The following is a 12,484-nucleotide window of genomic DNA, read 5'->3' as shown; positions in this document are numbered from 1 at the left end:
CCATGTGCCCACAGACTGCTTCAAACTCTGGCCTTTGATGCATCAACCGTACAAACATACATTTCTGATTTCATCTCGTAATCCCTCATCTTTGATTTACGAGCAAGCAGGCAACCGTACACAGTTTATCCCCTTGACACACATGATGCAGTGCGCTGTGAGACAATAAAAAAAAGAACAGGAACGTGTGATTTTTTTCTTCTTCTTTTTGACGGAGCGCTTCGTTTTTCCTCCTTATAGATTTTCATAGTGTAAGAGGGGGATGGGTGCGGGTGCCCGACACCCCGTTATCATTCTAACCCAGATATGTCAGCAGCAATCAAACCCTGTGCTTTTCAGCTTTTCAAAGACGAGCTTTGATTTCAGAGGTAGATATGCTCTTCTATCTGCTGCCCATGGCTCTTCTCTACAGACGGCACAACACTTCAGAAAGTCTGTCGCGAAACCAGAATTTCACCAGTAAGAGATAGCTCATTTATAAGGAGCAGGTTTGCTGGGTTTCATGCAAATATTAAACATTAATGCTTTCATATCCAGTTATTACAACGGTGATTAGTTACTATTAAACTCAGATTTATAAGATTACTGATGATTTTAAGATAAACAGAATAACAAAGGATTAATCTATTGGCACGCATAAATTATTCCTGAAGTCAAGGAATCCATCTACCTACTTTGCTGCTTCAGACACTTAACCAAAAACGTTCATTCAGATCCACACTGGTTCCAGTGCCTACATACAGCCACCTCTAATAACTGTATTTATTTGCTATGACAATAGAGCCAACTTGGAACCATCTGATTAGGTCACTGTAAATGTGTCGGATTACATTTTTTAGTTTAAAAAAATAATCTTTTTTAAAGTAATACATTTCAGGAGATGATCCACTTAAACCCTGTGTGGGTGACGTTGAATGAAACGACAGGAAGATGAGAGAAAGCAAACTATTGTTATTCCACAGCAAATCTGACCTTTTAATGATGCTCATCTCTGGGCTGTTGCTCGTTTTCCCCTTTAATAGGCAGGTCAAACAAAACTAAGAAATCTACATGGGAGAGTCAAAATATTTTTATTAGACTGATGTTCTACTTGAGCTTAATCTAAATCCTGACAAAAATGCTTCCTTCCTTTGGTTCAGCTTTTAATTAGACAAAGTAACAACAGTTTGATATTGCAGCATGTAGAAACAGAAAGTACTGGTGCTAAACAAGAAGTAAGCCCATTTTAGAAATGTACTAATGTTAAACTACAGAAAAGTAGGAAGCAGTGGTGTGGCCCAACAGGCCCAGTACTATTCTAAAACACCTAAACGTACGGTCTTGACACCTAACCATAAACGTCCTGTTCCTCACTTTAAATCTAAACTACAGCGATAACTCTTCAAATTACATTCTTCTTCTTATCCCTTGCACAGTTGTGATTACAAAAGAGCTTAAGGATGTTGTTGTTATGCACATTTTTACACATACTGTTCACCATCTACAGGAAATATTCTAATGCTAGAGTATCTTCTGATTTGTATTTTAGCTAATGTCAGCACATAGTAAGCTTTTAACGTATAAGCTAATAGTAGCTAACATGCTTCAATTAGCAAGTTAGCATATGGACATCTTTAATACATTGCACTTTGTGGTTTTCCACCTTTGCTTCTCAAGTACACATCTTTGTCTTCTTCATGTAACAATTTATCAATGGATTTTACTTTTTATGCCTTCAGCAATTGCTACCACGGCTAGTCTAGTAATTCTTCAACTTTTTCACACAGATCGGGTAGAGATGGTCGGCTTACTTTGCTTTCAGCTTCTTCTGCCATTTTTGTGATTCAGTTTCAGCTTTTGGCGTTATCTGTGCTTCTATTGAGTTTTGTAATCTTTTTCCGACCTTTCTAATACTTTTTAACGTGTCCCTGCTTCAGTTCAGCATCCTCAGCAGATCACCTGACCAGTTCAGCTTGAAGCACGTGGTTACAGTCCAAGTTTGCCATCTTGGATTTTCCCAGGGAGCACAGAGGTGTTGTAAAATGGAGGCTGAAATAAGAATCAGCGAGGGCTACTCTCTGAAAACAGCATGGTGAAAAGCAAAACATGACAGACTCACTTCAGCTGGTCTTGTGAGATTGTCCACTGGCTCTCCGTCTCAGCAGGCGGTTGCTGTTTCTCAATCACAGCCTTTGCTTCTGTGATCTGCCTGCACTTTGGAGTTTGTTTTTCCTTTAGCCCATTCTGCTGAATTATTTTCTAACTACCCTGCTCATTCTCTCAGTGACTTGGCAGTTATTTCTTCCCATCCCTGACACACAGGCAGTCTGATGCTAAAAATGCAATATTCATCTGTGTTCACCATTAGGCGGGCTGGCTGTGAGGGCTGTGGAGATGAAGATTTAAAGCGGCCTGAATAATTAAACCACTGGGAACTGTGACAAACACAGACTCAAACCGGCATGCACACAAACACCGACGTGTCCATGTGCACAGCCTGCAGCAGCGGTCTGTGTGTCCATCAGTGACATCTTTGCTACAAATTAGCTGTTCATTAAACCTTTGCTGATGCCGGATTCAACGGTGCAGGCAGTGTGTTGGCACGACTTGGGTGTAACATGCTGCACTAATGGGGCTTGGATTATATATGGAGAAGAGAATAACCCAGCAGCAACGCAGCACACAAGATTGAACTGAAGTTTTAATGTCTAATCAAAGCACTTTAACTGATTTAGCCAAGAAAGTGGCCTTCACATCTGCATGAAGTCAATATATTATGCAAGCTGAGGTTGCTAAATCCCAGCCTCTTCCATAAATATCAATCTGCTGTCCTTGTCTACTAAGCAAAGTTTTTTTATGATCAGAGTCTTGCCACGGTGTCCCAGACGAGGCAAACCACGTTCTCAGTGGAAACATTTTCCAGAACATTTTCTTTCCCCGAAAAAACTAGCATTTATCTTCGTCTTACTTTTTCTCCAGTCACAGTTTAGGCTTTAAACTGTAGCAAGTTACGCTGTTTAAAGAATCAGACATGCATCCACCTGCAAAGGTATTGTTGGTGTTGCAATATCATGCTAAGCTAAGATAGCTTCCTGTACATACTGTATGTTTTCTTCTCTTTTGTGCTGTAAAGTTCCAAACATGCTGGTTTTTGGCCCTTTTCTGTCACAAATTCTTGATATATTTAAGCTTGATGTCACATTCAAAGTAAAGGAAAAAATCAAAACTATCACTGCAGAGAAATAAATATCAGCAATTATGTGATTAAAGGATTGAAGGATCTATTTTTTTTGTATTAACTTTTTGTAATTCCTGTTAGTTAATAATTTGTTTCAACTTTAATTTTTACTTTTGCATGTGGGTTAAAGAGGCTATTTAAATGTTTATGGAAAATAATGGTTTCATATCCTTCTATACAATTAAGCATAGAATTATACAGAAAAATCTAATGTTCCTGACCACTTTGTTTCTACAATGTTGACAAATGGCCACATTTCTATATCTGTTCTCCAAAACCTCGTACTCTCATTCACTTAATTCATTGCTGATTTTTGACAAAGCAGAACTTTTTACAGGTTTGCCCAAAACATCAGAAACAGTCCCATACAGATGGAAATGTGATTTATGCATCAGAAACATGCCTGAGGTTTTCAGTTCCCAAACATTTGCAAAGTTTCCAGGGTTGAAATGGTCTGAAAAGATAAAGCGTCACATGAGCAAAGCTTCAGTCACGGTCTAAGTTAGAGCTGTCTGGCAAAGAAGGCAAGAAGTTAGTTCATCCTTTCTTTTATGTTGTTTTCTTCTCTCTCTCTTGCTCTCTGTTCTCCAACTTTAGAGCATTTGAAAAAAAAAAGAAAATTGCATTTCTCTCAGTTTTATCTGAAGCTTGTTATGGTCTGGGTTTTTTTATTTGCCTTTCTGATGTCACCTTTGTTACTTTACAGTGTTTTTCTCTACTTTTTTGTGACATCTGCTCCTAATTAAAGCATTTTATACAAATCTTTTGGTTTGCGTCTAGTATAATATGTACTTAACTGGAAGGAGTTTATTGTTTAGGCAAACTATATGTGGGGTAATTCATCATACCTCCAGTGATTTTCTTATTATTTTGTGGCCTCTTTACAACACAGCTGGTTATTTCAAATGCAGCACATGCAAGTAATGGGTGGAGACAAGTGGTTTTGTTACAAGTTAAGAGGAGCCCAATTAAAAGATTGATGTTTAACAGACAAATAAAAAAAACAAGGAAATGTGGATGAACATTAAGGTGAGACGAGCAGAAGAAAATGAGTGGAAAAAAAAAATAGAAGCGATGCACCAAGAAACCATTTGTTGACCAAATCAAACCATTTTCAGCTCAACAGCTGAAACAGAAAAGGTGGAAAAGTGAGTGAAGACAAATAGCAACAGGTACAGACAGCTGAAAGAAAAAAAGAGGAAAGAGAAAACGGGAAACAGTGAATTTTATTCGAGTACCCGCACACTCCTGCCTCCCCCTCACCCCGGCGCCCCCTGCAGCCCTGCGCTGCTGGTTGTGGTTTGTCCTGATAAGAACCACTGACGGTCACACAAACACACACTGAAAAGAGTACAGTCAAAGACATACGAATATCCGCACTCAAAGAAGGGCCCCTCAAGCAGCCTTGGCCCGCAGTCTGTGAGACGGTCTCTTTCTGTAAAGAATGTGTGTGAGTGTGTTCTGCTCGGTGTCTGAGTACCAGCCAGGGTAAACACAGTGTGCCAGAATGTCACGGTTCGGGGCCTTCACACCTCCGTCACAAATAACCCAGTCAGCCGTGGACTGTGCGCGTCGGTGTGCGGGTGAAAGGCGGCGAGAGTCGGGAAAACACTGACCGTGTGTTTCTGTGACTGCTTGGAGAACAAGGAGGTAGGCTGCGTGCGATAAGTGCAATCGCATGGCTAACGGCGTGCGAGAGGAAGACTGTGAGTGAGAAAATGAGCCGGTGCAACTGTAGCGCTTTGTTAAGGCTGCAGTCTATATGGAGCCTCTCTTGTTAATGTAGCGTCAGGGGACAGAGTGTGGATGAGGCTGTTGGAACAACCACAGAGATGATTCATATTGCACTCTCATCTGTACAAACTCTCTGCAGTCAACAGGTTCTTTGAGGATTTAAAAAATATATATATATATCAAAATTGGAAATACACTGAATTTCTTCCCAAGAGTAACCATGGAGCCCAAAGAAGTGATGGACCGGGTCTAATTTTTGAAGTTCTTCTTCTGCTCCTCTGAGTTTTTCTTCTGGTTGTTTGCCAAAAGCCTAGAGCCAAGGCTTAATAAAGTTGTTAGATTCATTTTTATTTTGTCCGTTTTACTGGTGTAGGCAAAAAAAAGAGAAAAAAAAAAGCAGTAATAAAGAACACATTGTTTTGTGACAAATAAAATAGAGCTTAAAACAAGCTATCCAAACAGATTAGGCCGTATGTAAAGAAAAGAGTAAAAAACCTACAAGCCGCCCGTGCTTTGTAGTAAAATCTGCCATTTGATAGCAGAGATAACTTGCAATGAGGCTTCTACAGTCCTGTATATGAACTTGGCTTTTTATTGGCTCAATTAAAGTCATGTCAAAGTATCTCAATAAGATTTAAGTCTGGCCTTTGATTAGACCGCTCCAAAACCTATTTTAAGGTAGACTTGCTGTTGTGCTTTAGGTCTTTGTCTTGCTGTGTAGATGAACTAGTGATTGGCCAGACCTTCTCCTTTAGGATTTTCTGCTAGACAGCAAAATTCATGGATCATCAATTAAAGCACGGCCCTGAAGCAGCAAAACATCCCCAGACCTTCAAACCACGACCAACATGTTCTACTGTAATTACGTTGTAGTTTTCTCAACAGAATAATTACCAAAGCGTTTTGGAGACAAGAGTGAGAGAGCAAAAATGTGTTTTGGAAAAACTCAAAGATCAAAAATAAGTTACCTGACATCTAAAAGTCCTCAGATATTGTTTTTCTGTGTACCTGTTTATTCACTGAACTGGGCAGATGGGAACCAAAGTTATTCGATGAATTGTCACAATGTGGCGACTTAAAAGAGGGAAAAAGGGAAAGGGAAGAAAGCCAAAAATAAAGCGGAATAAAAAAAAGAATCCAGAATGATGTTATACGTTCAAATGTAATGTGAAATAATAGGGGAAGAAATAGAAAATAATTTTTAAATTCAACCATTTTTTTTTCGAAAGCTCATATAGTTATTTCCATGTAACATACCGTAGTACAATAAAAAGGATATGTTTTAAAGAAAAAGGAAATGTAGCAAGACGATCACATTTTCTAAAAATCTGTAAAAAAAAAACAAACAAAAAAAAACAAACAAAAGTATTTTCTGTGCGTTAAACCAAACTCTAACGATAACAACACAAAGGATAGCACAGAGTGACAATGGAGGTGCAGGAGAGAAGAAGAAAAAAAAAGGGTGCTGCCTTCATTACAATTCTCAATCAAGTTATCCGGCGCCTTGATTGCTCAAGTAAGACTGAGCCTCGCATTTCAGCAAAACAAACACGTAAGCATGTCTTAGGATAGCTGAGCCCAGCCGGGCTGAACTTTGCCTGGCACTCATCAAGACGTTGGCTCAGATAAAATGCCAGGGTTGAAAAGAGGGGAAAAGTTGAGTACGAGATAGCAATCAAGGAACAAAACCAGAAAAAGAAGGTAAAGAGAAGAAAAGGAAACTATGGGAGGAAATAAATGGATCAACAGGTTGCAGCGCTTCATTCTCTTCCTTAAGTCTCCCTCTGGCTTTTTTGTTTTTATGATAAAAGTAACTTTAATTCCTCTCTTGCAATTTTCCGCCTCGTTGCTCCTTAATTCAAGAATTTGTTTGTTGTGCTGTTTGGAGGCTTTGTTGATTCATGCATATTTGATTTGAAAATGTCACTCATTATACATATTTTCTCCCCGCTTACTCTGTCAAGCCACGACTTTCCCACTGTTTCCCTCCCTCTTTAGACAAAGTCTATTTACAAAAACATAAATAACCCCTTATTATTATTATTACTGTTCTAGTGGCAGAGCGGGGGGATGCAAATCAGCAATACATAAGCAATTTTTAAAAAGCATACATAAAAAAAAAAAAAGATGATTTAAGAGTACAGAACAGCCACAACAAAGAGCTTTTGGATGGCAATACTTTTGTATTTCTAATATTTACACTAAAATTGTGTATTATTTCGAGCAGCAATTCTTGTAAGCGAATGTGTGAATAAAAGCAAAGCAGGCAGAGAACAAAGGCTGATCACGTTCATAATTCATCCGCTGGCTTCATGCTTTCATCTCAACTGTTCTGTCTGGTTGGTCCAACACCAGTCAGACCAAAGAGTGATACGGGAGGAGCATTCATCCCTCAACTGAACGCTCTGTCTGGCCTTTGATCACAACCTGACAATGAGCCTCATCCCACCCAATCGACTGTTTTCATCTGCAGATGAGAGCGGTAAAGGTCTGAGTGGAATGTCTGCTTTCAGAAGAGGGAGAGAGAGAGAGAGAGGGAGAGAGACAGAGAGAGAGAGTGCTAAGAGAGACACATTTCTGTTCAATTTGTCCTTTCCTTCACAATATAAATACATAAAAAAAACAGAGAATGGGACATAGAGAGGAAAAAGAATGAGAAAAAGATGAGGTGACGGAGCATCAAAGTGGTGAAGGATGAGGTGGGGAGAGACGGGGCCTGCCCTGGAGAGGAGCTGGAGAGAAGCAGGAGGAGGAAGGGGATAAGCCAAGCCTTCAGGAATAACATTTCTTGTTGGGGCACTGAGGGCAGAACTAATGGATATGGCAGCTAAGAGAAGGATGATAAATGACTTGGTGCATGCGTGAGTGTGTGTGTGTGTGTATGCAGGTTATTGTAAGGTTGTTTACACTTTTGTGCATGAAAAACACAAAGCATAGTAGGTATGTGAAATGATGGACTATCGGATCAGTGGTCTGTGGTCTTCAATCTCTTCTTCAACGTTTTTATTAATTTATCTGCTTTGATATGATGACTTTATACTTTTTTTGCAGAAGAAATATCTTTGTTGGAATACCCGATATCCTGGAAAACAGACATTTAATCCATGTTACCTGTCGATGTCTCTGTATTTTTTTTTTCCACAGTGAGAGAGAGCGAGGCTTTCAGCAGATAACAAGAAGCCTGAAGCTCTTAATTTAAAACTGGTTAAGGCAAGCTGACACTTTATAAAAAACTGCAGATCAAAAGCCAACAACACAATTTTGATGTGTGCATTGTTGCAGGACTTCTAATCTGAAGTCCTGCAGACGAATGAACAGAGATGGTATTATTATAGAAAGATGAAAAGCAGTGGTAGCATATTTCCTATTTACAGAGTTCCTAAATATTTTTTATGTAAAAAAAAAAGAAAGAAAGAAAGAAAGAAAGAAAGAAAGAAAGAAAGAAAGAAAGAAAGAAAGAAAGAAAGAAAAAAAAGGGAAAATGGCAAGAAAAGGATAAAGGAATGTCGAAAAAAATAAGTTAGCAACGTAGCAAGGGGAGAAAAGCAGAAAAGAAAGGAAAAAACACGAGGGAGGAAAGATGCAGAACAAAAAAAAAAAGGAGGCGGCCTGTGTTTATGCATGTGCTGCTGACTCCACTCGGTTCAAAACCTGCTAACCAGCCCTTTCCAAATCAGCACTCTAATCCAACAACTCCGACCCTTTGAGCCATGAACCTGGGCCCTTCGTCTCGTCCATTACTGGGCACAGAAGCCGTCGTTTAGCAAGCTTGCGTTTAGGATTCAGCTACAGCTTTGGTTGGGAAAGCAGATAAAGAGGAAAGCAATACGTTATAAGGCAGAGCAATTAATAAAGGCCAGTTATTCAGACTCTGCCGACAAGTGACGGAGGGGAGGCTTTAATCTGCATGTAGATAACACAGAGACCTGGACCAGAAACATAAAGAGTGAGGGATGAACAGTCCTAATTGTGTGTACGCCCTGAGATGGATAAAGCACCGGTATAACCATCACCGGGGAGTAATACTGATTCCTTAAGTCCATTTTGGAGACATCGATTTCATAACATCTGTTAAATTTGCATCCACCTCTGCTGAGGGTGTCAATAAAGAACAGCAGCATAAAACCCCACGGAGGTTGATGTCCAGCCCTGCATGTTCAACAGGACTTGACAAATGCTTGATATGCCTTACATGACGCCTGCAGTCACTGCCACTTGGCACGATTAATATTAGCTTTTATGCTAATGCAGCATTTGGCTTTGTAAGAACAAGGCAGTATTTCCATAGAAAGTCATTCATCCCAGCCTGTTTATGGCCTTATGGGCCACGACAGAATTATTGCTGCACAGTACACAAGCTGTTGTCACTGTGCCAAAAGCCAATATTACACATACAGACAGCAGACACACAGCAGGACGAGGGGAGGAAACCCCAGAGGCAAAAAGGCACACAGGATAGAGGTGCAGATGAACTAATATCTCAACTCATGTTGCTATGTGTGTTTGTTCCTGCAGGTGTACAAACATGGCAGCTATGTGAATGTGATATATTTAATACTTGCACATTTTGGAATAAATGGTCAATTTTATCAGTTTTTTTTTTTTTTTTAAAGAAGTAGCAAAAAAACAAATGTGTGCTGCTGCAATGACAGCCATGCTGACTGTGGCAAAGCATTGGGGGTGGGGGGAGGTGGTCTTACCTCAGAATCGTTGACACGTCCCTCCTGGAAAGAGCAATCATTGGCGTTTTGGGTGCACATGTGGCGGTACTTGCACCAGTGGCATGGGAAGGAGCCATTCACACAGGAAAGGCAGCTGTAAATGGAGATTGGAGGAGATCATGGAGGTAGTTAGCAGAGTCTGTTGCTTTTTTTGACAGCTTATTGCACCTTCATGTTAAATCTAGACAGAAGTAATTCATTTTTGCAAAACATTTGTAGAATTTTAAAACTATGACAGGTGGAAAAATGGTGGTATTAACAAATTGCGCTTTTAAAAATCATAAGCATGGACAAATAAGGTGTAGAAGGATCTAGAAAGTTTTAAAATGACTAAAATGTGTTCTTACAATCTGAGGTTATTTTACAAAGATACCAAGGAAAGTACCAGAGTCACCAGAGCTTCATTGAGCTATTTATGGTCACAAAAACATACTGTGATGACTTAGAGGGTAAATATGTAAATATTCACATTTCTGTAGTTCTTAAAGCCAAAGAGGCACACTGGATGAGGAATTGGCCATTAGGCAACCTATGTGACACGGTGTACACTTCACATTTTTTTAAGTGCAAACAAAAATGTAGAAACCGGGTTATTTCTACTCAGGGTTATTTTACCGTGGGAATCTCCTACCAGCTGGTTGCCTGCCTCGACCATCTCCCAACAGACTATCTGCCTAAATATCTTTTTCACTCATCTTTTTTCGACATTTGTTCAACCTGTGAAATGGTTCTGTCCTTTCCACCTTTCATCCCCCCATCTTTAGACTTAAAGCCTGCCTTAACATCCCTTTCATTCATCCGCTCGCTTGAACCTCCCATTGCTTTCACCTTCTGCACATTCATAGACCTCTCCAAGCACCCTCCCCGACTCTCTGCATACTGTTACTCTCTTGTTACGTTCTTTTTATCCGCTCAGTGGTGAACCTTCCCATATGTTTCACCATCTCTACTAGGCTCTCTGTTCACATACCCCCCTCCATTTGCTTTGTCCCCCACATCCCCCCTGTTCTTTCTCTAAGCTCTCTTTCATCCAAGGGGCTAAGAGCCCTCTACCGTTTTTAATTCACCTGCTTTGGCAGAGGCGAGGTGCCGATAGACCGGCAGAAAGAGAAAGACGAGAGAAAGGAGAGAGGCAAAGAGAGAGAGAGAGACATCAAAAGCAGGTGGATTTCCCTTACAGAGGTGTATATACCAGGTATCGTGAGAGAGAGGAGGTGGAGAGGTGGCGGTCCCATGGGAGACAGATGAAACATAAGCTTGGATATCTGAAGATGATTATGAATCTATATGTGCACTCTCATATCTAAAGAAAACCCAAGGAGGAGAGTCATAAAGGTTTATGCATGCAGTTTCTCAAATAAGCGGAGAGAAATTCTAAGTGCGCGGCATACTCTAATAAAACCATTACTTGTTAGCAAATAAAACAGCCTCATGCCATTGCAAAGATTACTAAAGAGCAATTTACTAAAGCACAGTTTTAGGGTTTCATCTCTGTGCCTTATTTAGCTAGGGATTTGTGTCAGCACATGGTTTCTTGGGTAACAATGAAATACTGCATTTAATAAAGCTAAGATAGTAAGCAGGTTGCTTTGTGTTTCACCACATCTGCCAAGTGTAGATTTGTGTGGATCTGTCTGGAGCGACAAAACGCACACCCGCCCTCCTGACAAGCTCTGGAGTGTGTTTTAACCCTATGTAAAATGCCAGCTTTCCTCTTTTCCTTTATCCGCATGAAAAATGAGGGCTTTAACTCTTGAGCTCTGAGATGGAGCCCACATATGAATCCATCAAACCCTGACGTGGATTCATTTGGATCAATTAGGGCCGCTCGTTTGTTAGGTGCACACTTTAAGTGATCATTTCCACCCCAGAAACCCCCTCCTTTTGAACGAGATCAGAGGCTGGAGCTTAATTCAATCCCACTGCCGCTTTAATTGACCAATTTAGCATTGTGCTGACAGAAGCTGTCCATTTAGAATAAAAGATGTGCAGCTAAAGAAATAACAGGCCTCTTAATACCACACGAGAGCAAAGAGGAGATTTGTCAACGTTGCCAACAAATGGAGGGAAAGCGATTAGGCTACACTGGGTTAGCATGCGGCGCTCAGATTTAAAGTCAGAGCCTGGATTTTAGTCTGGTGATCTGTCCTGGGAAGAACAGATGAGAATCCGCAGATGGCTGGTCGATACAGGACAAATCGGAACATTACTAGGGATGTACTGAGATCCTTAGGAAATCAAACTATACAAAATTTCTTGACAAAGTTGGATTTGTCCTGCAGCATCCCATCAGTGTAGTGGGACATTCCTCACTCAGAGAAAAAGAGATATTTGGCTGTACTACAAATGGCTACGCATTATAATGTAATTTGGGTACCGTATTTTCCGCACTATAAGGCGCACCTAAAAACCTTCAATTTCCTCAAAAGCCGACAATGCATCTTATAATCCGGTGCGCCTTATATATGGACCAATATTGAGCCACAGCAGGTCTAACAACTACGGTAAGCAGCCGCCGACTTCATTTTCGCCAGTAGAAGAAGAAGCGTGCGGTGCATGCTAGGATAGTTGTCAGAACGCTGGTTTGTTAATAAAGTTTGACTGGCCTATCTCCCTACCGACCATCTAGAATCAGGTCGTCTGCAGGTCATTTAGCACCACGTTCTCCACCAACATGGTGTGCGTGAACGGAGAAGGGTGACCATCGTCCGGCCACGCCCCGGCCCAGTTGCGGAAGGCTTTCCTCGCTGACTGGAGTTGGACTGTTTTGTTGACATTCACTTTAGTGCAGCTCCATCTAGTGGATGCATAA

The 12,484-nt window shown here is 40.6% G+C and overlaps 1 protein-coding gene across 5 annotated transcripts in view; it reads right to left on the bottom strand.

The window, feature by feature from the left end:
- The window catches only part of plxna1b (plexin A1b), a 211,740-nt gene that overhangs the window by 83,624 nt on the left and 115,632 nt on the right, over positions 1-12,484 (bottom strand). For all 5 annotated transcript variants that reach the window (XM_007554216.2, XM_007554219.2, XM_007554218.2 and 2 more), the window contains exon 9: positions 9,652-9,766. In XM_007554216.2, the coding sequence (XP_007554278.1) occupies positions 9,652-9,766 (115 nt within the window). The remainder of the gene's footprint in view (positions 1-9,651; positions 9,767-12,484) is intronic.

Source organism: Poecilia formosa, unplaced genomic scaffold (assembly GCF_000485575.1).
Source record: "Poecilia formosa unplaced genomic scaffold, Poecilia_formosa-5.1.2 Scaffold62, whole genome shotgun sequence".
NCBI lineage: Eukaryota > Metazoa > Chordata > Actinopteri > Cyprinodontiformes > Poeciliidae > Poecilia > Poecilia formosa.
This window is presented reverse-complemented; position numbering and strand designations above follow the sequence as displayed.